At 34.4% G+C, this 25,558-nt stretch overlaps 4 protein-coding genes across 5 annotated transcripts; 1 reads left to right on the forward strand and 3 right to left on the reverse strand.

Annotated features, from left to right (window-relative positions):
- Positions 1-1,358: 1,358 nt before the first annotated feature.
- LOC140813504 (uncharacterized) lies at positions 1,359-7,953 on the forward strand. 2 transcript variants are annotated; one of them, XM_073172005.1, is made up of 14 exons: positions 1,359-1,499; positions 1,573-1,706; positions 2,786-2,906; positions 2,985-3,049; positions 3,134-3,247; positions 3,532-3,606; positions 4,253-4,291; positions 4,373-4,444; positions 4,711-4,824; positions 5,259-5,330; positions 5,411-5,447; positions 5,977-6,089; positions 6,805-7,011; positions 7,540-7,953. In XM_073172005.1, the coding sequence occupies exons 1-14, from the start codon at positions 1,418-1,420 to the stop codon at positions 7,624-7,626; spliced, it is 1,332 nt and encodes a 443-aa protein (XP_073028106.1). In that variant the 5' UTR covers positions 1,359-1,417; the 3' UTR covers positions 7,627-7,953. The 2 variants fall into 2 exon arrangements, with proteins under 2 accessions (XP_073028106.1, XP_073028107.1); XM_073172006.1 differs by lacking the exon at positions 4,373-4,444 and having other exon boundaries at positions 4,253-4,333.
- Positions 7,954-8,481: 528 nt separating this feature from the next.
- LOC140815237 (phosphatidylinositol N-acetylglucosaminyltransferase subunit P-like) lies at positions 8,482-10,776 on the reverse strand. The gene is made up of 4 exons (XM_073174359.1): positions 10,511-10,776; positions 9,939-10,011; positions 8,851-8,969; positions 8,482-8,693 (listed from the first exon to the last, which is right to left on the reverse strand). The coding sequence occupies exons 1-4, from the start codon at positions 10,701-10,703 to the stop codon at positions 8,539-8,541; spliced, it is 540 nt and encodes a 179-aa protein (XP_073030460.1). The 5' UTR covers positions 10,704-10,776; the 3' UTR covers positions 8,482-8,538.
- Positions 10,777-12,730: 1,954 nt separating this feature from the next.
- LOC140813503 (DNA replication licensing factor MCM2-like) lies at positions 12,731-18,235 on the reverse strand. Its single transcript, XM_073172004.1, is given in 18 exon segments — positions 12,731-12,958; positions 13,081-13,242; positions 13,362-13,544; positions 13,637-13,762; positions 13,853-14,005; positions 14,109-14,193; positions 14,749-14,865; positions 14,943-15,131; positions 15,199-15,371; positions 15,471-15,662; positions 15,758-15,892; positions 15,978-16,185; positions 16,264-16,483; positions 16,638-16,827; positions 16,940-17,118; positions 17,590-17,719; positions 17,721-17,769; positions 17,877-18,235. Coding segments are annotated over 18 exon segments (2,868 nt in total). The 5' UTR covers positions 18,137-18,235; the 3' UTR covers positions 12,731-12,841.
- Positions 18,236-18,798: 563 nt separating this feature from the next.
- Positions 18,799-21,055, reverse strand: LOC140815003 (ADP-glucose phosphorylase). The gene is made up of 3 exons (XM_073174097.1): positions 20,536-21,055; positions 19,679-19,969; positions 18,799-19,193 (listed from the first exon to the last, which is right to left on the reverse strand). The coding sequence occupies exons 1-3, from the start codon at positions 21,001-21,003 to the stop codon at positions 18,930-18,932; spliced, it is 1,023 nt and encodes a 340-aa protein (XP_073030198.1). The 5' UTR covers positions 21,004-21,055; the 3' UTR covers positions 18,799-18,929.
- Positions 21,056-25,558: the final 4,503 nt, after the last annotated feature.

A 25,558-nucleotide genomic window follows, 5' to 3' on the forward strand; every position in this document is an offset into this window, starting at 1 on the left:
GAAGAAGTGGGTGGGGTTGAGCGGTGGAGGGGGATTGATCTTGGTCTTAAAATGCAGGGAGCGTTGCTGAAGAAGAGGCAACATGGCGCCACGAAAAAACTGCCCTTTAAACTACGTAGTGTTCAACTATTTAAAAATTAAACGATCTAGTTTCTTGGGCTATCTTTTGTTATAATTTAATATTATAATTAATTGTATAAAGTATGACTTCAAAATAACAAAATCAATTCCAAAATTTCAATCTTCCAATTTTTTTTATTTTTATTTTTAAATGAATCTATGGTTTTTTGCTTCTGATTTCAAATTGTAAAAGATAATCAGAAATTTAGAAAATATATCTATCTAAATTGGCTAAAAAGGGAAAAAATTGAATTGGCTAAAAAGGGAAAAAATTGAAGAAGAAAATACAATTTTGTATATAGAAATTTGATTTGAAAAGGATAAGATCCCTTAACCCCGAAACATCCAAAAACCATAAAATATGTTGCATAAAATTAATGACATTTTGAATCCTATGTATTTAGAAGTCAAATGCGTTTGTTATATTAGGCTTTACACCTGTTTATATATAAATTTGGTATGTTTGGTTATATTTTTTGGTTTAAAGAATAATTCTTGAGAAATTAGTTTTGAAAAATATTTTATGAGAAATAGCATATTTCTGGTAAACCTTTAAACTCTTACATTCCATATCAAACCATGTTAAAAGTTTATCCAATAATCTGTCATATGATTGTTTCAGGTTATTATAATAACTTAGTGTGTATTTTAGAATAATGTCATTTGTTAGTAGCTTCTTATACTATAACCGATTAATATAAAAATTTAATAGTAGTTGATGATTTATAGTTCATCTGACACCAAGATCTCAAATTTGAGACGACGTCTCAATATCGAAACTTAATTATAGTCTACCCTTTTTAAAATCAAAGAGAAAAATTTTAGTATTAAATTTTTTTCATGGATGACCCAAATAAGATATGCGTCTCATAAAATACGACTCGTAAGACCGTTTTACACAAGTTTTTGCCTTATTATTGCTATAATGAAAATTAACAAAGATTCATAAATTGTAAAGAGAAAGCACAAAAACTTGTAGAGCAAAGCTATCTTTATTTCATTTTTTAAGTCGTTATTTATTTGACATCTAATAAATTCGAATTTTTGAAACATAAAATGAAATTTACATTTGGTTTTGAAATGAAAAAAATAAGCAGTGTATAATTAAAAATTAAATTTTTTTTATAAAACTGCAATTGTACACGGTCGAATTCCGGTTCAGAGGAAAATAGGACCACCCAATAACGGTTCGGCCCATTTTAATTGTTCAGTAAGCCCATTTACAAGATGACGAGAGGCCCAAGGAAATAAGCTCCCCGTGTCCTCTTGAGTATCCTCCATTAGCGAGACTGAGAAGATGAACGGCGCGTGCTGTCTACTCCAGCTGCGGCAAAGTCCCACGACCTCTCTAATCTTAAGAAGATGCAATTTTTCCAAAGGTACGTTTGCTCTCATTTGCTGGTGTTTTCTCGTTGTTTTATAATCTAAAATGCTGCCTCCTATTTTACGTAGTTCTCAATTTTGGGCCTCCGAAGATTGTGTGTCCGGTGGTGTGTTTCGGCAAGAAAATTCAGACCACTGCCTATGGAATTGTGGATGGAAGCTACGTTCCTAGTGTTGATGCTTCGCAAGGGAGCAAAAGTCCGGTATAATTGCTGTTTTTATTTTTGGGTAGAAAATATTGGTTGTTCGAACGGTTTCAGTAAAACTTTAATTAGACAAGGATCCATGGGTTATTATCATATATTAATTTACTTGGAAAAAAGTTCGCAAATTGGATGACTCTCTAGAGTGGATAACTGATGGATGCAATCCTCAGACTGTCGGAAAAATTAGTCGGGTGGTATGATCTGTCTGAGCTGAAATCAAATGCAGAAAAAATTATTTGCGTACTCTGCATCAGTTGATTTTTATCTTAATTTTGTTACTATCAGTTCCGAGTTCACCGTTGTAAAAGTTTGTAAAAACTAGAAAACAATTAATAATTAGACAGTTTCTCAATTTTCATGTTTAACGTAGTTTGGTTATGGAAAATTTGAATAGATCCTTTTTTAGATACTTGAGAATACTTAAGATATCTCATATCATGATTCACATTCTTGTTACTCTTTGTGAGACATTTGTTCATTATTCAATCTAAAATACAGCTCTCTTGTGAACCATTAGTTCATTATTCAATATAAAGTATAGCCTCCATGATATCAGCGCCAAATTAGGTTGAAGGGGTCTGTCTTGGTTTTGTTTGCATCTTCTGCCACCCATCTCCATCTCCTTTCTAAATAAAGCCATTTTTTGTCCGTATAGAGATGCATAAAACATCGACTGAGCTGGGGCATAAATCAAACTAATTCGACTTCATTTTATTCTATTTAGACCCTGAATTGGCTTTTTTCTGAGGGTTGTGTCTTGTGAGATGAAACTACCGTATTTGAATTTAGTCCATCCAAATGTAAGAATCACGGTCTTGAATAATTTTAAAAAATCAATATGACATTGAACTGACCAATGAATATTCACGGTGTGAATTGTGATTTATGCAATTGAGAATCTCATGTCTTTCTAATGTAAGACCACATTCCTGTTTATGAATCATGATTCATTGGAGTAATTAATCCTCACTATATTAACTCGGATGGTCATTGTATCCCTTTATTTTAAAGCATGTTTGTGTGATGTAGACCGTCAAAGGGTTGGTATCTTATGCAATTTGTTGTTTAATTTTCAGGACCAAGCGGCAGTGTCTTTAGAAGCTGTTGGTGCATTTCAAAAGCTTCCCATGGTGATGCCGTCGGTTGATATCCTTTATTCAGCATTGAGGAAGGCAAAGAGAATCTCACCCACAAAGGGTAATTGGTTAGTTCCCTCTCCTTTATGGCCGCAATATCAAATTTCTAATTAAAGCCGTATTTAGTTATGCTCGGCAGGCATTGCTAATATTGCGAAACGTGAAAAAAATCGAGGAGCAAAACAACTTGATGCTTTAATGAAGGTCAATTCTTTGACATAAATATCCAAATTAATATAACCATTTAAAATAGAACTTGCTTAGTGTTTAGCCCACTTTTAAATTCAGGAGCTTGCGGTTCCACTGAGGACATACAAAGAGAACTTCCCCAATAAAAAAATTTTGCATCCTTATGAACGTTCTTTAATTGAGTTGACTCTTGGAGATGGAAACTATGAGGAGGTACGTGCTATTTAAAGAAGGTTCCCTTGGTATTTTTTGCTCTATTTCTCCACTTCTTTTGAATGTGAGACTGCCTTCACTATTCAATCCTTTTATCTCTCATTTGACTATGTGACTAAGGGCTTCGGCATTGTTTGTTGTGCTTGTTGGCATATTTTTCTTGCTATCACCATAAATTGATGGTCATATACTCCTGCTGCAGAAGAGTTTTCATATTAAATAATTTTACATGGCAACTTTGCCTTCCATGCTTCATTTAGTTCTAGATTCCTCCTGACTGACAGGTGTTGGGCAAGGTTGATATGTTGCGGAAGAAAGTGGTATCGGTAGGAAAAGAACACGCAGCTCATTGTGCCAAGGTGCTTTTTCTACCATATATGTTAATTAGCTTAATATGGTAAACCATGTGCTAGGGACTGAGCAATGTGATGGTTTTATTCTATCTGCAGTTGTTTAATTATTGCCACCTAATTTTTAAAATACTTTAGACTCGTAATGTTCAAGGAGGAAGAGTTAGTGTCTTGTCTTCATGTTTTGGTTAACAGTTTGTCCATGTCATCTACATAACGAAGAAATGTAAATATAAGTTATATAATGAAAATATTCATTTCAGCGGCAAATATTTTGGAGGAAATATTTTGACTGAATTTTTTAAAAAAATTAGCGTAAACTGCTATAAATTTCCCTTGATAATCATCGGTCACACTTATTCCAATGAGAACTTAAGTTACGGTGTAAATGGAGCATCTCAATTTTATAAACCAGTGTAGGCGATGTTAACCGGTTCACGAGCCAGATGCTAAACATAAAGTTTGCGGTAAGATGGAAAAGACAGCTATTAAATCATTGAAACAAGTTATCAAATGAATACATAGTAACTCTCGCACTCCAAGATTCGAGCTCATTCAAGTTATGCTTTGCATCATCGTTCTAAAATAGACTTGGCTATATTTGTGTACTGGTTACAAAAACTCTCTTGCTGAATTTTTAAATGATTCCTGGCAGTCACTCTCAAAGCGTGAAGCTGAGGAGCGCTTGAGTGAGGTTAGCTTTTCTACACATGCATACTCTGAAGTTCATTTGACTGTAGGTTCTTAGCTAATTTTTGTTGGATTTTGTCTGCAGGGAATGAATAAAATTGAAGAAATCTTTAGTTGTGAAGGAAGAGCTGTAGATGAGTTGTTGAACATTGCTAAGGTAAATTGTCTTGTTTAGAACGTGATGGATTGAGTACAAGGAAATGACATGAATTTTAAAACATTAATCTAAGCACTATGTCAAGTAAAAGTTCATATTAACTACTGTACGATATCTCTCGTAATGTAAATTAAAAATTTATGATATACTTTGTTAGTCCTCTAGAAATGTTTATGCAAGCTATGAAATAGGAGTTGCATTTTGGTAGTGCTGATCTAGTTAAGGTGAATGTAATTTTTCACTTTTTATGATCGACGTGTTGACAGACTTTGCGGGCAATGCCTGTAATCGATTTGGAAACACCCACTCTCTGTCTTGTTGGTGCACCTAATGTTGGAAAATCATCATTGGTACGTCTACTGTCAACAGGAAAGCCTGAGGTATGTATCTGGATGATCAAACATCATTTTGTATAGTAGATCATTTTGAGTTCGATCACATATGTTAATTATAATAAGCTTCGTGGGAATTTACTAATTCAAGGCTTAGTTTTTGTGTTCTGGTTAAAAGGTTATCTATGATTATGCTTCCCACAATCATTTATGGACACTGAGATTTTTATCTTGTATATATTTATATATCATACCAATCTTTGAAATGATTTTATTGAATTTTGTATTTCGAAGGAATTTTTTTTTTGCTAATAATAATGTCCAATTTTCTTAGAGGCGACAATAAATGTCCACATAAACTGCTTTATGCATTACTCCATTTATCTGTTTTCATAGCTTGCAATTATTGACTATCCACTGTTCGATGCTGTCATTTTTGTCATATTCTAACGTCGACTAGTCGCCATTCACTACCTTTTCAGGTCTGCAATTATCCGTTCACAACCAGAGGAATTTTGATGGGTCACATAAACTTGAGCTTCCAGAATTTTCAGGTTCACTTAATTTAGAAGGATCACAACTTCATGTCAAAATCTCTCATCTATGTTGATGCTCAAACTTTAATTTGTTATAGGTAACAGATACTCCTGGTCTATTAAGGAGACATGACGGTAAGGCACTTTTTATATCGATTCTTTTCCTAATTAGTGAGTACTCTCTCTTTGGCACACATGATGAATTGGTTTGTGAGGAAATGATAGTTTGTAATGGGCATTTTAAGTTCATCTTTTGATGTTTGGTGCATTGAGTGTGGAGGCATTATAAGGTCGATATGGAACAGAATTATTCCGTCACTTGATCTAGATACTATTAAAAGGTTAATCTTAGTGTCACTAGTCTGTTGTCCTATTCATGTGGGTCATGCATTGAGTTCAGCTAATCTACGGATCGCAATCTTGTCCCATTTTAGGACGAGATGTATAATATTTCCATAGACTTGCGTCTCTTTTTTAGATGAACTTTAGGTTGGTCTAGACGTCTGCAATTGGTATGACTATAGTATCATGAATGACGAACATGCTCTGATTTTTTTTTTGGTGGGTACAGGATAATAATGTTGATTGCTATCATTGGTTTGTTAATTTTGACAAATTTGTTTTGCCGTGTAATTGAACACATCTTCTCTTGTTTAACCTGCAGAAGATAGGAATAATCTTGAAAAATTGACGCTCGCTGTGCTCTCTCATTTGCCAACTGCTGTACTCTATGTGCATGATCTCTCTGGAGAGTGTGGGACATCACCTTCTGATCAGGTATTTAATTTCTTTTTCTTCCTGGACTACAAGTGCCAGAGTCCATCGGATCTGCATCAGATTTGAGCCTCTTCTCAAGTGCCATATGAAATAAACTTCTCACTGAATTTTTTTGACATGATTATAATCAGAAACAATTAAATGCATCAGTTGTTTGCTCTCGTTTTCCTGCCTTTATCCTAATTTATAGACTGCTTGGTGTTCTACTAATACGCCAGAAATTAATATTTTTGATTGTGTATAGTACCTGTCCCTTGATATGCTTCATATGAACTTCATCCTAAATTTCTCATAAAATTGTGGTATAATTACCCATTGAAAAATACCTCCAGAATAGAAGGTCCAGTTTACGGGAAAACCAGCACCTACAATTTATCGAGTATTATGTAGAGTTTTTCCAGTTACTTGTTTAGCTGTTATGCTTATGCTTATAATGCTTATGTTGTGCTCCTGGGATAGAAAATAGTACCTCAAACGACCATTGTACACATAGCTGGTGTTTTGCTGTTGTGTAATTTATTGACCGAAAAGATGGAATTTGCATAAGCAGGCTAGAGGCTAATGCCCTGCTATCTGCAAGTTTATGCAACAGTCGGAAACCTTTTACGTGCCCTTGTTTTGAATGACCAAGATGCCTAAATTCTCTCTGCATGAATATGTTGTGGCTGTAATGGGTACTGACACATTTTTGCCATTTTTGGTGGTTTTTAAACAGTTTGCCATTTACAGAGAAATAAGAGAGAGGTTTAGTGACCATCTTTGGCTTGATGTGGTCTCCAAGTGTGATTTGATACAGGATTCTCCTGTCGTCTTCATCACAGAAGATAGTAGCACTGATAATTCAGAGCTGGCACAGTATCGTCAAATTGGACCTGATGGAGCTTTGCGTGTCTCAGTCACAACTGAAGTGGGTATTGATGAGGTATGCATTTAAACTTCAACTTGCAGGGGAACGAAATGCAGAGTGCCGCTGCAATGAATTTATCTTTTGGTTACTTATCGTTATAACTAACGTTATCGGGACGGCTACGGCTAACATAATCTCACACTATTCCATATTCTCTGTGGCCGGCATGCAAGAAACACGCAAACCGTATCATTGCCAAACCAGTTGGGATTCACTATATAGACATTTTATGCTATGCTAGTTTGGAACGCATTATATACATGAAATTCGCTAGAAAACTCCCCAGTGCACTTGGTTGCACATTCGCACAAGTTGGTCCTATTAATGGTTAATAAACACCTTAAATCGCACCAATTTGCATACTAAATTTACTGACAGGGATTCAACATCTTTATTTGTCACTCTTGCTATCCCTTGCTCAAGTGAGCATCCTGTAGGAACACTTACGATGTAACACGTGGCTCTCTGTAGTTGCTACATTTAACTGCATTGCAGTCTATTGTATTCCAAAAGACGTAACAGCTCCCCCTTAAAATCTTGCAGTTGAAGAGAAGAGTGCATGAACTGCTAGTTTCTCAGTTAGCAAAGATAAAGCACTTGAAAAACCATCAAGAAACTCCAAGGTCTTGAAGTATTGCCAGGACATAAAGCAGATTGTCATTTCCTGGGATTATTACGTTACGCATCTGCACAGATATGAAGAACACATCGAACCAATGATGGTTCCTGACAATAGAAATATTGCCCACAAATCAGCTCAATTTTTGCTATGCCCGCTGCTTAGCACAACGAATGAGTAGGCTACCGTGTTTGGATGTACAGAAATGTGTTTTTGAATGAAATATTATTTGTATCTTTTGATGCAAGTGGATCTGTTACGTTATACTTAGATTGTACGCCATAATGAATTACGTTAGAATTAATCTTCTGTTATATTTGTGTTACATATTTTGCTAATTCACCATTTGTAGTCATGTAAGCCAGAGATATCTTATCCTAATAGCATTGAAACACAAGGAAATAAAGTAAATACATGTCGAAAATGCACGTATCAAAATAAGTCATTTGGGTTATGATCTCTTTTTTCTGGTTTAATGTGCTTTCTAGTCTCGTGTTTGACGCCACATTAAAAGTTTTCTTCAACTTTGATAAATAAAAAAAAAGTCTTCCTAAACTCAATGGAATACATGATGTTGAAGGGATGGTTTGGGATCCTTATTTTTTCAAAGAGAAGGAATCTAACATAATTTGATCGATTCCAAAATGCCATTCTGGATATTTCTCTAGGAGGGCAATGCATTATAACTTCACAAAAGTATGTACCAAAGGTCCAAAGTTCCTCACTAGTTTCATTTCAAGATGTATATATATATATATATACACGTGTGTGTGTGTGTGTGTGTGTGTGTGTGTGTGTGTTCAACCTTGCGAATAAATTCCATAAACTTATCTCTAAGTGAGAGAAGAATCAAAGGGGGCAGGACCTCCCCAGTAGTTGCATGATAGCTTTTTACCAGATAATAGACAGATTTTGAACAACCATTAAGCGACTATATCCGTGACAGGGTTATCATTCAGATTGCTAAACACGATGTCATTAATTTGGTTGATGTCAATGTCATATATAGGTTCAATGGGGTACTCATCATCGTCATCTTGTAAGAGGATGGTATCCAGCGGTTCCATACTGAATTCATCTGCAATGGAGAGCAGAAGCAAGGTGATGAAATTATCGGAGGTAAATAATCAAGTCACATCACAATTATTTCTATTAAGCCTGTTTGTTTCAGGTTTACTAACAGCCTGAGAAGAGGGCATGCCAAATGTAATGCAATTTAGAAGAAGTCAGCGTACCAAACATTGAGCCCAAGGATGTAGGAGGAGGGGTAGCCAAAAAGTTGAGACCAGTATAAAATCCAATAGCCAGTACGATTGTGACCACAACATATGTCGGCACAGCCAATGTCCAATACCTGATAAAGTTATGCACGCAATGGTAAGTAGAAAATAAACCAAATCTATAGAAATTTCAAGCAAGATACCACATAAAATTTTCGCAATCCATACCATACAAATGACTAGTCTCATTACGAAATTACATGACATTTGACAGGTTTAGCTGACATATTATATTAAGATTAGGTATCTTGTGAGACAGTCACACGGATCTTTATTCATGAGACCGATAAACCATGTCCATATTTACAATTAAAAATAATAATTTTTCATGAGCAACCCAAAATAGAAGATTCGTCTCACAAAATTGACTCATAAGACCGTCTTACAATAGTTTGTGTTATATTAAATAATAACTATGTGAAAGCGGAAACATTTAGTGAAGCTTGTAAACACTGTAACAAAATAACAGTTATCCATGCAGGCAAACTGGTGGTTTTTTTTTTTTTTAAATTATATTAAAACAAGGCATACTGGTTGAAGTTGGCTAAAACTAGGCTTAGAATATTAAACCTTCTTCACCGTTAAGATCAGAATCTTCCCTCGGCAGCCTGGTGCCACGACAACCACGCCCAGTCTCTTTCAACAATAATTAATCCCCTTTGCTCATTTAAAATCTAGCGTTTCAAATAGTGGCATTGGCGATTTTGCGTAAAAAATCAATAAGAAACATTTGATCCCAATAAAATTTCATCCTAATTGAGTAGTGTACTGGAGAAGGAAACCGCTCCGATCTCACTGAAGTGATATATTGTAGTAAGTAAACTCAATAAACTGGAATTGGACTATAACAGAAAGAAGAGAAACGAATAATCAATGCCGTTAGGACCACTTCAATTTGTAAAAGGTCAGCTGCTTTAAGTTGCTAGTTTAGATAACTTTCTAGCGAGTGCAGAATAAGCATATAAAAAGCATATGAATGGACAAAAAGAATTGGAAAAACGTTCCAAACCTGACAAGGCAAGCACATAATCCAAAATACTGACCTGTTTGGATAGTAATAGATCCCCATGGAATGTAACCAATGGTCTGGAAAATACGCCCATACTATGAAAATGGCTGATTCAGTAAAAAAAAAGGATAAATTTTCAATAACATTAAGTACCTACAATCTTGAAGAATGAAAGATGCAATTTTTAATTTGTTAAATTTCTGTGATGATACATCCAGTTATCCAAATAAATTTCTTGAATTGGAAAAACGAAAAAACAGAATCTAGAAAGTCCGATTTTCACCACACAAAAAAACTTGGAGACGAACCAGTAGAGAGGAACGTGGCAGAGACAGTCATAAAAAGGAAAAATATAATGCGTAGCTAGTAAATTTGATTCTTGTGATTCATCCAATCATCCCATTCATCTTTGCCCTTTTAAGTTGGAAACTAGGCAACCTCATAAGGTTTATCTATAGAAATTTTAGCCCAATTTGATATCGGTACGAGAAACCAGTAGTTTTACAAGATAACCATTGGAGGGAATTAAAATACCTGTGCAATAAGCAAACATTACATATATTGCTAGGGAAAAAAAACCTAAGAAACGGAGAAGTTGAAACTCACCTGTAGCGACAACCGTGGTGATGGATCCGACAAATCCATAGACTTCTGAAAGTTTAGGTCCGTGCTCGCCGGAAACACCGAATCCGGTGGGATAGCGGTCGTCTGAATCCGGAGAAGAAGGTACGTGAGCTCTCCGGTTTCTGGAGAAGCTTAGGATCCTCCGGGGGCTATTCGCTGAACAAGGATCTTCCATCGCGCCAACTGAAGTCGCGGAAGATGCAGTAGCTGCCACTCCACTTTTACGTAAAGTAACGGCACGTGTGTAAATTCAATCAATTTGAAATTCTCTCGCATTTTTTATATTTAAGTTGCTTGATATGACATACAGTATGAAAATAAGTAATATTTTTTAATAATAAAATATATAAAAACGATCATTTATATAATATTTCATTTAATTGATTAAATTTAAGATAATGTGATATTCACGTTTTGTTTTTTTAAAATTATTAATAAAACATTTATAATATTATTTATTTTGGGTAATATTGTAATTTCAATCCAATGATTTGATAGATGTGAGATAAATGAGTGATGATTTGATTGATTGAGATAAATGATTAATATATGGATAAATAATATGATGTACCAAACATATGATTGAATTGGATAAAAATATGAATAAAAATATAAATAAATAATATAGTGGATCAAATGATACTTTAATATATAAATAACTATATATTTTTTCAATATTAATCATAAAATACAATCGAAATCTATGAATTTGAAATTCTTCGATTAAGATGCAATACAAGTGTTGCAGTTATTAATATTAAGTAGAGTTGTTGATGGATCAGCCTACTCCGTCGTACAACAGGTTGAGAGGACCGCCAACTAGACAGTTTCCAAAAAAAGATAAATAATAAAAAAATTTGGTAAAAAAATTAAAAAATATCATACATCAAATAATTCAAAACTAATCAATTATACGTAGACTGTTATAAATAATATAAATATTTTAAAACTTATAACTCATTTCAAATAATATAAATATTTCAAAACTAATCAACATGGATAACAATGAGACTGTGTAGAGAGAGTTTGGTCAGACTTGAGACTTATCCCATGTAAGAAACTATGTACTCATTACCCGCCCTACTCCTTTTAAATACGCTTTGGACTCGCTCCACCTTGAATCCGAAACGGGACGGGTTGGACTTGTGAAACCTGCGAGACCTCGAATTTTTTTAGCGTTACTTTACAAGATCAGATTTGGAAACCCAACTAAGCCAACATTTCTGCAAGCACATGATTTCAATGATAATTTACAAGATTTATGAGTGTTTGTGTATGACAATTTGTGGAGATGCAATAATAAGGAGATATCTTCTCAGTGGCGAAAATATGAAAGATAGAAACTTGAACCTAAACCGTTTCGTATGTGATGGTTAGAGGACAGGCGGTGTGGGAGACACCAGTGAAATTAAAAGCAAGAAGAAATTTTTAGGAATTTAAGAAGTTAATTATATAGTTCAAAAATGAAAATGAGAAAAACGGCTTAGGCGCTTAGCCGTTGACGACTTGAAGAAAGGAAAAGTTAAAAATCCTAGGAGTATTTATATGCATTATATACTGAGCGAGTTTGATCATGATCAGATCTTATAGAATCCATTACTCGCCTCATAGCTGCACATGTCTGAAAAATGGAGCTAAGGCTTGCCCCAAGACCTATTTAGTGTGCCAAAAACCGTTTCACACAAGACAGATCTATTGCAAATCCGAGTTGACATCATTTATCGACAATACAAAAATTATTATAAGATAAAAATTTTAGAAAGTAAAAAAAAACATGCCTTGACCCGCTGCCCAAACCGGTCAGACCGTTGGCCCGCCTTCAAATGAGTCGTCGATTTATTCGTTGTTTGAATATATAATTTTTTTTAAAAAAAAATTCAGTTCATTTTGTATATTATGTACATTACAATTTATTATGTAACATAAAATCATCTACTTAAATTTTAATCTGGGAAACAATTTTGAAAGTAAGTTATATAAATTCTTATAAACCGTCTAATATGATAAGAAATTAAGCTCAGATAAATAACAAAATGATTCAATTATTTTTTAGAAAATCATATTTTTTTAATTTTTATAATATAATTGAAATTACGTGCAACGAGCGTGCATTATGCTGGTTTTACTTAAAAGGTCATACTACATATTCAAAGGAAATTTATGTCAAAGATAAAAACATCAATAATCAATTCACAAAGCACCGTATTTTTCAACGCTACAATATAAAACCACAAGTATACATACTGTGGAGTTTCCCCGTGTGCCCTGCCCTTCGGAGGTCATGATAAAAGTTGACGAGTGAGGCGAGGGCTATCAGTGTGCAAGATGATGCCTTATTACGCCCTTTGCCTCGTCCAACTCAAAGTTGGCACCAGAGAATTCCGGGCTGCTGAAGAAAGCATTCAGATCTGTGATTCCACGGTCGAGTGCCTGAGTGGAAGTTTGTGAGTTAGTCTACCTTTACTTGATCAGCCCTCTTAATCTTAAACGATAAAAACAAGAATTCAAGGAACTTGTGCAAAATTTTAGTCCAACTTGCGAGTTTAAATTACCTTGCTTTGCAGTTCTGCTACTTTCACATCGATATATGAAAAATTTGCAGCAGAACCAGACATGATTTCTTCGAATTGCAGGGCATCCTTCACAAGTTCTCGTAGAAGGTGCAGAACAACACCATTGAAATCCCTTTTGAATACCATGTATCCTCGGAAGCTCTGCAGAAGTTTAAAATCATTTTAATATAATCTTTCAGATTGAGAAGCTTTGGCTCCAAAAAATTAACACTTTTGAACAAAAGTTTTTCACACAATGACAATGGCCAATCCATACATACCTTCTCCAAAGCCTTCTGCACACCAAACTTTTGGGTTGAGATGAACGATTCAAGCAGGACACGGATAGCCATGTCCACATCTTCTTGAATGACATGCTGTCTGAGGTGTATTCTCGCATGAGCTTCAGACATTCGTATCATTGATTCTATGTGTCTCACCGCAATAGGAACTCCTTGCCCATGCTAGAAACAATATACAACAAAATAAGATAATTTTATCATTGATCAGTTCACACTTGTTCAGGGAAAAAAACTTTGCACAAGTGAAATCTTACAGATGATTCTCTTCGTAATTCAGCATAAACTTGAGTAAGCTTGTCTAAGTCAGCATGATGCAACCTTGGGAACACATTCAGTTTAGCATACGTGATGTATTTCTTTAGCAACTCCTGGGGTATTATCTGCATAGATATATCACAAGTGTAAATCAGAACATATGTGATCCGATTGACTTTAGTATTTGACAGGTGCAAGAGTTAAGTGACGAGGACCTCGCACTCAGTTTTTCCGACGGAAGCTTGAACATCATCCTGAGAATTGGTTGTGGATCTGTCACCCAAGTTGGCACCTTTAGGCTGTGACTTGCAGTGACTATCAACCACGAATTGTGCCAGCATCTCATCAGTTACTGGGTCTACAACATCCTACATGCTTAAAATATTTCCCTGGTGAGTAAGTATTAAATAAAAGATTATGAAATGTTTTAAGCAACAAGTAAACAAAACAGTAAACTAAACTGAAATAGACCTTTATGACACAGAGTATGTCAAAGCGGGAAACAATTGGATCAGTAAACTCCACATTTTGAGCAAATGTCTTTGATGAATCGTATCTGCAAGAGGACGTTTACCAGAATAAATATAAAGAACAGTTACGGGAGAGCTAAAAGCTCATTTCAGGCAGTCAACATTATTGAAAATGTTAAAAAGAAAAAGAAAATACTACAAAACTATTTTGATTTGTCTTTTGTTTTAAAAAGCATTGAAATAGTAATGTCACTGAAAAGTACAGAGATATGGAGAAGAGAAATAATAAATATGCAACTATGCATTTGGAATCATATAGACAGCCTTTCTGTTTTTTCTTGTTGGAATCTAAGATTCATTTGGGACCATATTACAAAGAAAGAGAGCCAAGCAGGCGAAGAGAAACAAAGATGATTAAATTAAAATTTCATTCATGCTCACCCTCGACGAGGCCTAAGTAATCTTAAGCTGTTTTCTTATCAAACGAGCAAGTTTAAGTAACTTGTGTAATAGAACCCATAGGCCTGATAACTCTTACACAAATTGTCAATCTATCCAGGCCAAAAATAGGCACTGAAAGCTGATGCTTCATATATCATTAGTTAACCCGTCACATTAAATGGAACCTCTATATTTTATACCTTCCTCCAACAGGATTTGCTGCAGCAATGACCGAACAGCGTGCCTGGAGAGATGTGACTATCCCGGCTTTTGATATGCTAATACTCTGCTGCTCCATTGCTTCATGAATGCTTACCCTGAATAATAAGTAACTTTTACAGGAATGACGATGTAATGAAGCCAAGAGCACATGCATCTTCAAACAATTTCTCACCTGTCTTGATCATTCATTTTATCAAATTCATCAATAAGACATATGCCTCTATCGGCCAAAACAAGAGCCCCTCCTTCAAGGGTCCACTCTCGTGTGACTGGATCCTTGTGAACTGCTGCAGTGAGACCTACAGCAGAAGCTCCTTTACCAGTTGTATAAACAGCCCTTTGTCCAGTTTTCTCGACGTACCTAATGATTTGTTCAGCTGATATTAGCCTATAATTCACACAGAAACAAATGATCAAAATGTTCTTACTTGAGGAACTGGGACTTGGCAGTGCCTGGATCACCCAACAGGAGTACATTTATATCCCCTCGTAATCTGTGTTTCCCTTCAACATTTTTCTCTTGGCCACCAAACATAGCAAGAGCTATTGCAGTCTTTATGTCCTCATGACCATAGATTGATGGGGCTATGGACTTAACAATCTAAAACATTAAAAAGTAAACAAAGTTTAGTAGGAAAATACATCGACATTAAAGGAATCAGTGATAGAGAAGGTATTCAGTCAAGACTGGTGAACCTACTCGTTCTCCAATTCTGGGATCTTTGGCCAGCTTCTCAATTTCTTCTTTGTCCTCTTCGGTAAGCTTGTAAGCTGAAAAGAGATCGTGTTTCTTGGTGACATAATTTGCTTCAACAACAGTGGCAAAGACAGGAAATCCATTCTTTGTATTCAAAGACAAGTCAAAATTGTTGGTGTATATGCCAGTCACCTCCTGGATTATGAAAATAAAATATGTCACCCAAATGAAAGATTTAGCAAAGAGTTGAGCTACAGTGAAAAATAAAGGTTCAAAATGTGATGTATTACAATCTCTTCTCCAGGTCGGGCACAATCGATGAGATCATTCAACAGTATTACTTCCTTGTATCTCGGAAGTCGACCTGCAGGAACAATTCCAGGGCTTTCTTGGAGAGTGAGTTTCTGGTAATTCCTATATATTGTCTGCAGCATAGAAAGGAGTTCAAATTAGAACAGTTGTCACTTATAACTTGGGCTTAAATGAAAATAGTAGAAAGAGAACATAAACCTGTTCAATGTTAACAGTGAATGGTCCCTTTGATTGACACTCTGGACAAGAACCAACCTTCACCTCGGAATATGAATTCTGAAAAAATGGCCCCAAAACTGTTCCACATTTGTTACAGTCATATTTAACTTGCTGCAACTGAGGAAAGACCCCTGTGCGTCGGGTCACAACCCCACCAATGCGAATCATAGTGTTCAAATGTATCTGCCTGTGAAGAACAAATGAAAAGTAAATAGCACATTAAACAAACATTCCTTAGAAAAACCATTGACAGACCCGATAATACCTGATGTTGCGTATCTGATCATACACCGGTAGGTTCGTGATGCGCACGTAGATTTTTTGATGAATTTTCCTATAATTTGGATGCAAGTCAAATACAACCTTGTTGGCAACTTCTTCCATGACTTCAAGGACAGACTGTGGAGCATCTGCCAGCCAGATGGCAATGTTTGGGTGTATATAGATGAATTGTTTGTAATCAATCTCAAGGCTACACTTGTTAACTGCAGATGAAAATCAAAAAGTTCGAATGCAGGCAGGTTCATATCATGTGCAACTCATTGACATAAACAAGCATTCAGCAGTTATCTATTGAATGTTATACAGGAGAAAAGGAAAACTATCAACTCTGCATTCATGCTGGAGTAGATGTCTTACCAGCTACCATTTCATTTATTTGCCTTAAATACTCAAAATCTCTCTGCTCATTCTTAGGGTTCACATATGTGAGCAAGAAATCTTTGATTTTTTTGGCAATGAAGTGCCTTACTTCATCTCTGGTAACCCATTCCCTGAGAGTTCCTTGAACCCTGTACATCTCAAATTCGCCCTCGTAATTTTCTTCATCCTAAAACAATAGCCCACCAATAAACTTACTTGTTTGTACATTTTATGAATTTAATTTAATTGATAGGCAGTGTGCAGAGTTGGCCAATTTAAAACTTGATAGAACTCCATACATCATAGGGTTCATCATCTGTCTGATCAGTCATGTGGACATCTTCCCTCGAGTTTCCTCTCTGGGATCTACCTGGAGAACTAGCCATTCCATCAGCATCATCTGTGCTTCCCGGTGTGGACGGAGGAGGCCTTTCAGATCTCGTTCTTTTCGATGGTCTGTACCCATCATCATCGGTGTCTAAGGTAGGAAAAAAACAGTATTGAGCTGTTCTAAGTTCACATTATGGTATTCTCAAAAGAAAAAAAAAAGTTAATAGTGTGCTCAAATACATGACAGCATGATATATATCAATAGCATGTTTTCGTATGAGAATTTTTTCTGCTCCTTGCTATGTAGAAGCCAACCCTATCAGAAACAAGGCCAAAGACTACTCTTTCAAGAGGTAACCTTGTATTCGTCTGGTCGAGGATGTGACATTTAAAATTAATGATTAAGTTGGACGTCTTAGCAAGTTGCCAACCACCAAAGCCAGATGAAAGAACCAGGAGTACAGGAAGAAAAAATGCATTCTCAATAATATCAAGTAATAGGATTCACTGCTAAAAAGGAAATGGATAAGTTCCAGAAGATAAATTAAAAATAACACAATGCGGAAAAATCGTGGAAAGGGGGGAAATTGATCAAGAAGTGTATAATTCAGCAGTGCACCTTGTTCGCGAAGAAGTTCGGGAATCCTGCTGTTAAATACGTGAACTTCTCTGGCATCAAGTTCAATCTCAGCGGCTCTGCGGTCGGCAATAATCTGGTTTAAATCCCTCTCATCCTCCATGGAATCGTCCAATCCCTTGCGACTCGTACTGATCCTGCTGATCCATCCTCCGGTAATCACTACAACCATCACGTCATAAGACAATAAATCATCCATGATTCGTTCATAATTCATAGTAAAAGATAGGCTTTTTCTTCAGAAAAAAATAGAGTAAACTGAGACTGACTCCATGAAATCGTCGTTGAAAAGATCCTCTCCTTGCTCTTCTTCTTCATCATCGTTTACGTTGTCCTCGAGCGCGTCCCCGATGATTGGCGGGTCAACAGAGGCCTCATCGTCGTCATCATCGGAATAGTTCTGGCTGGAGTTGAGCGGCAATTGATCAGTGTTGAAACCCGTTGATGTAGGAGAATCGGGACTCGATGGCCGATCCCCATTATCGCGCGGCCGATTATCGTTATCGTGCGGCGGGGAATTGTCAGCCATGAATGAAACTTCACTGATCGCTCGGCAATCACGGATTCGTGCATGAGAATGTGACTAGGGCATCCTAATAATGAATTTTGGCGGGAATAATTCCCGCCAAGTGTGTCTGCTCCGAAGCCCGTAACAGAAGAATCCATTTCGCGCTACAAATTCCCCTACCACAAGCCCATTAAGCAAAATCAAAATTATTGCCAATAACTTTTATTTCGCGTTTAAGACGTGGTCTCGAGTTTGAGTAGGTCTCTTATGAGACAGTCTCACGAATCTTTATCTGTAAGACGGATCAATCCTATCGATATTCAATAAAAACTAATACTCTTAGCATAAAAAATAATATTTCTTATGATGACCCAAATGAGATATTTGTTTCACAAAATACAACCAATGAGACCGTTCTACACAAGTTCTTGTCCTCGAGTTTTGAGAATTATAGCAAAATCTTACCCAAACTGTAAATTATTAAAACCCAGCTTTATCGCTTAATTGTTTAGGTTGATGTTATCATAAATTCTTAAAGCTCATCCAACAACAAAAAAAAACATTATCTTAAAAATACATAATTTATTTTGTACACACTTCGTACTTCATTTATCGGATCACGATTTTGTTTTTAAATTTCACTACTCTAAAATGCATATACCCATGCATTATGTGTGTTATGTGACCCAAAAACGCATGCCAATGGTCGGAAACCACTTTATATATTTGAATTAAATTTCCTTGCTACAACCACGAATGTACCAATAGACAATAGGTAGTATCATTATTCTCTTGAGATTTGAGAATACATCAATCATTGATTTGGAACATTCACTTCCCTCAAAACTTTAGCAGCATCCTCTGGGAAAACAGGGTTTATGTAACATCCCGTTCCTAATTCAAATCCGCCGGTTAATGTCAGCTGGGGAACTATTTGTATAAACCAATGAGTGAATGGTAACTCCGAGGAGTCGACTTGAAGTGGTGCAGTGTGTATCATCAAATTATAGGGCGGGTCTTTCAGTTGCAAAGACATCTTAACGAGGATGAGCTTTAAGAGCCCAGCAAGATCGAGTACCTGCGATTTTCAAGAAAATAAATAAAAATGCCAAAACATAGGTTAAAAACATTACTGTCAATACACATTATAATGAAATAATGACAAAGGCCAACCAAAGTATGATAACTCAACGGCTTGTGACCAATTGTGTTTAAAGTGATAATACTCATTTTCGTCATTCTATTCTCAGTCCTAATGCTAGTTAGGCTATATTTGATTGTTGACATGGGGAATAGGCACTTCGGACGCCTGGAGTTATGATTGATAACCTTGTATCATATTAATTTCCCTTCTTTTTCTCGTTTCTTTTTTTCTTCTTTTGCATTTACGAGGGAGTCTCTCATCACAAGTCCAAAACAAGAGCTTACCATCCAAATAAAAAACAATACATCACGAAAATGTGGTAAAGAAAGAAAAAGTACCCTGTTTTTATCTATAATCCAAACTTAAGGCTTAAGGCAGCAAAACAAGATAACTATAAGAAAAAAAGAAGAACTAATTACCTTCTCGTGATCAAGCTCATGAAAATGAGAAGAGTGATCACACGGAACAACCCATATCTCAAAAGGAAATGTTGCAGCAAATGGGGCAACCGAAATGAAATGGTTCGACTCGTCAATTAGTAGATCATCCGTCTTAACTTGACAAAGACCACATTTTCCGGTTTGCACAAAAAATTCCTTCATGCTATTGATCCTAGCAGAGACTGTGGGAGGAATAACTGGAAGCGCCATAATCTGACTATGTGGATGACTCATGGACGCCCCGGCTGAGGCACCGTGATTTTTAAAAACCTACATAACATATATTGATTAAATGATATGTAAATCATATAGAGACGATTCTATCGTTTTTAAGCCTGAATAGTGTGCTCTCAAGGGTGAATTCAGCTACACTTAATTGAGCTAGATAATGAATCCTGAGTATGCAATCGACCATTAAGTAAAAATATTCAAGTTCTCCATGTATACTATTTCTACTCCCCACTCACATTAGAGTCAGCATCCCATTCAAATACAATCACAGGTAAGCCACGGTGAATCGATCTTGTTATCTAAACTGAGCATTGTTGTAAATCATCACACAATTCCATTTAGAAGTTAAACAATATATTGTTTGATGGAGAAAAACAGGGAAAAACACCTGAATAAATACGGATTTAACATATCTATGCCTATTTAGAATGGAATAATCCACTGAAGTACTTTTAGATCGAGTCATTTGAAGTCAAAGATTTAAAAATCCATTATTTCAAATTCATTTATTGTTCGGATTCAATTGATAAAATGTTATCTTTATTCACATTTCAAAATCACTTCATAACAGTCATTTAAGAAGTAATAATTTGTTGGAATGGAACCTGAACATATTTAATGGAATCAAATTCCCGAATCTGTTCGATCCTCTGGATGTAGGCGAGTAAGACATCAGCGATTCTAGCCGGGGGATTGTCCTCCAGATGAACCCGGTGAGCAGGCGACTCAATCACCACGTCGTGAAAACCGAACCCGGGCAGCGACGCCAAACCGCCGTCTCTCTCTCCGTCCGTGAAGTCCAGCCGCCGGCTGAGAGCTGGATACAGGTTCTGGATGACCCGGATTCTCCATTCGGATGTGGATTCGTGAGGGACCCGGAATATCTCCGGCGCGCACTCGTGTTCGTGACCCGCGCAGAAAGGGCATTCGGATTGGTTCTTAGAGCTGTTGGGATCAGATTTGGACTTGAAATCCGACGGCCGGCGTGATCTGGCCGGCGAGAAGATCACCCATCGGTTGTGTACTGCGTCTTTCCTGATCTCGGGGCTCCGGTTTGTTTCATCTGATGCCATGGCGGCTGTGTGAAACTTTTTGGGCTACTTTTGAGAAATGTTTTTGTAAACACCTTGTTGGCCCATTAAGTGCACACTTGGCCCATATTTGGAGTCCTTCAATATTATTTTTAGCTATTTATTCCAAATCACACCCACACGTGTGTGTGAGAGATAAATAACAATATTTTTTTAATATTAGGTTTCTTGTAGACGATCTCACGAATCTTTATCTGTGAGACGTGTCAATCCTACTTATATTCACAATAAAAAGTAATACTCTTAGTATAAAAAATAATATTTTTCATTGATGACTCAGATAAGAGATCTGTCTCATAAAACACAACATGTGAGACCGTTTCACACAAGTTTTTGTCTTTTTTAATTGTAAAATGCAAAAAATTGCATTTTTGGTTGGTACATTTGCTTTTTCGTGATTTTATTATCCGGTATCATCGAATTTTGGTTTTAATGCGGTATTTTTTGATTATTTGTAATTTTAATATTTTTTATTGAAAATATTGATATGACATTACACATGTCAGCGACACATCAGAAAAATGACTAAATATCAATTTGAATATATTAAAATATCAATATTTAATTAATAAATATCAATCTGAATAAAAAGTCTATAAATATGTAATAAATATATATATATATACATTTAAATGTTTTTTTACCGAGTGATGATGATCTGTATGATCATTGCTAAAAAATTTTTTTTAAAAAAAAGGGTCCCTACACGTGGGAAGAGGTTCACTTGCCCGCCACCTTAAAAAAATGAAATGATTGAAGTTAAATTATTTATTAATTTTTTTCCCCAAAAATCGTAATTTTTTATGGAAAATATATAATATTATTTTTCCGTGGCCAAATAAGACAAAAGTAATCATCATTCTTTCTTGCAAGACGTGTCGCATCAACCAATTTTTTGGTCATATAAAAACAAAAAATGTTAATTCATTACAAAAAAATGTTAACTCATAACCTTTTTTAAGACTTCACACTCAGTTCAAATATATCAACTATTTTTAATAAGCATCGCTAGTAACTCACATTATCCATTTATTTATTTCATATATTTATATATATGTAATTTATATATGATGTGTTTTTAATATTTATTACTTATATTTAATAAATATTATTAACTGAAAATTATAATTTTTTTACAAAACATATTACGTAAAATAAATAACGAATTTCATTATTAAATTTTTATAATTATATTGATAAATACATTTATATGTCACAAGATATTTTTAATCTCTAATTATAAAAATTTAACGATGATATCACTAATTAATTACATAGTTTTGGATGAAAAGACTAAAATTGATCATCACAATATAGTTTCAAGACTATATTGATTCAACGAAAGATAAATGATAAAAAAAATGTCATGCTTCAAAACAAACATAACTAAATTGACGTTTTATTTAAAATATAATATCTCTAACTCAAATCAATATATATTACATAATATAATTTTCACATAAAAAGTAATATTTTTAGTTAAATCGCCATACATTGCGTAAATAACAAAAAAACGATATTTTTGCAAGAAAAAAATATTTTCCATATAAAAAATTATATTTTCATTGGTAATGTCAAATATCCATATCACAAAGTCAACCAATGAAACAGAATGAGTTTTTGTGCTTTTCATTAATGTTATTATTTTTTTATGATGTGGGAATCCACAACCGTTATCCTTTTATGTTCACCTCTGTTTTAATGCAATAGCTTGCAAACAACACTAGTGAGGTAAATCACACTGGACAAGTCTGTATGACCAGTTCATTCGAGGAAGTGTTGGTGGGAGGAACCAAATTCCTAACCATTGATCAAGTGCTCAACTTACTTCATCAAATCTAACATCAATGGACTAGGTTTTTTTGTTTTCATCCAAAAATAAATATTTTCCCAATCGGTAATGATCTTTTATTGTTCAGTGTTGCGTTTGGGTTTTTTATTTTTTATTTTTTATAATAAACTAAAGAGTAATTGATTTCTTTCTTTACAATTATATATGTGAAATATTTTTAGAAATTTAGAAATATTAATCACTCAATTGAAATGTAAATGGAATTATATATGGGAAACACATGGCCCTTAAAATACCAAATACAAAATTATGAAAAAATATAATATAAATTTAATTAAAAAGTAAATTAAAAAACACACATAAACTATTAACCAAATTAAATAAAACAACAAAATTTATTCAAACATATGCACATGCAACGATAGATGTAAGATAATATTTAATAACGGGGTAGGTTTTATATTTTGTAAAAATAAATATAATATACATTTTTGGAAATTTCACATTTTTTTTAAAATTAAACCTCACTTTCATCGAACTCTATTATTGAATTGGCAACCAAACTCTTTAGTAGAGCTTAGCCCTCGAAAAGGATCAGAAGTACGTTTTCCCTGTGCTTTCACGGTCAAAAGCAAACCAATATAACGAGCAAGAAAGCAAAATCTTCTTTATCTTTACTTTTTTATTTTTTTGTCAAAAAAATAAAAATAAAAATAAAAATCGAAAGCAAAATCGTATTTACCTTTTCAGGCAAATTATAAAAATATTTTATCCTACACTGGGAGAAATACTTTCAATGTATTTGTATAAAAACTTGTGTGAGACGGTCTCAAAGATCGTATTTAGTGAGACAGATATCTTATTCGGGTCATCCATGAAAAAATATTATTTTTTATGCGAAGAATATTACTTTTTATTGTAAATATCAGTAGAGTTGACCTGTCTCACAAGAGACCTACTCGTTCTCGCGAACAAATTGTACAAAAAGTTGCACATTTGATTGTTTTTCTCTCCATAAAATCTCCCCAAAATTATTGTATGATTTTTAAAGAATGCCATACGAAACACATGGACCTTACTCAAATAGGGATATGTTCAGTCTTCCACTGAAATTTGAAAAATGAGTTTCATTTTTTGTCTCTAATTTCTCCTCAATTTAAATTTTCCTTTACCTCTATATTAAAATTTCAATATAATATTTTTTCTTGATAAGCAATTTTTCTTTTAACATTAATAACTTTAGTTTTCAAGTTACTTTTTAAATTATTTTACAATTTTAGTTATTTTAAATAAGAGTGTTGATTGAAACTACACACGTTAACAACCATATTAACGTGACAAAATGTTATGTTGAAAAAACTACAAATTGTCAAAACAAAAAACAAAGACAAAAACAAAGATAGTACCATGAAACTGAAATTCGATAATATTGATTACTAATTTCACAAAGAGCATTATTTCTCTTTGATCGTCCAAAAAATGTCGTCGTTGAAATGTAGATCTAATCATCTAAAAAATGATGGTAACCTTGATTGTATGACGTGAATTAAAAAGTTGAATTATGTGAAATATATATGAGGTATGCCATTATCATTCGTAAAAGTTTAATTTGATATTTTATTTTATTTTATTTTTTTCGTCAGAAATTGATTATCCTACTTATATCTATTATAGCAAAAATCTTGTCTCAGCTAAATAATATCCGATAGGATAAAAACTTGTGTGAGACGGTTTCACGGGTCGTATTTTGTGTGACAAATATCTATTTGGGTCATTCATGAAAAAATATTACATTTTATGCTATAAGTATTACTTTTTATTGTGAATATGGGTAGGGTTGACCCGTCTCACAGAAAAGATCCGTGAGATCCGTCTCACAAGAGACCAACTCATCCGATACTATTGAAAGAGCCCTAAGATAACTGATTTCGAGTTTATGATATATTCCTAAAATACTTTTCCCATGAGTATATTTACTCACATAAAAAAACCCCACTTTTTAAATAATATGAAAAGGTACATTCTATTTTCATATAAACAAATATAAATTCCCACATTTCCGATTTTTGCACTAAAAATATAATAAAGAATGAAAATACATGAAATATTTACAAATAACATTCTAATAAGGTGTGTTCGAAAAAGTTGGATGTTGGGACCATTGTTTTTGGCAAAAATTTATGTGAGGCGACCTTTAAGGTCGTATTTTGTGAGACAGATATCTTATTTGGGTCATCCATGAAAAATATTACTTTTCATGCTAAGAGTATTACTTTTTATTGTGAATATCGATCGGATTGACTCGTCTCACAGATAAAGATTTATGAAACTATCTCACTAGAGACCTACTCATTGTTTTTAGGTAGAAATATTAAGTGTTTTTTAAGATATGTGTTGGTTACTTGAAAAGTTTGAAATAAAGTGGTCAATTATTCAAATTGCGACCCGATAATAAAATATGTGGTACATGAAGAAATTGAATCATGTTGTTTTGATAAACAAGAGAACGTAAGAAAATTGTATATTTGATATAGTATCTTTTATCTATTGTTTTTTTTTGCAATCTATTTTTTTTTTTTTGTTTACGTAAAATTGATGTGATATCGATGTGATATTGACGTGTATAGTATTATATCAACACTCTCAATGACAAAAAATGAATAAAATTCTCAAAATCAAAAGATAAGCTACTGAAACTAAAAACTGATAACATTATTAACAAAAACCGTGAAAAACATAAGATCA

This window comes from Primulina eburnea, chromosome 15 (genome assembly GCF_022965805.1).
Source record: "Primulina eburnea isolate SZY01 chromosome 15, ASM2296580v1, whole genome shotgun sequence".
Classification (NCBI taxonomy): Eukaryota; Viridiplantae; Streptophyta; class Magnoliopsida; order Lamiales; family Gesneriaceae; genus Primulina; species Primulina eburnea.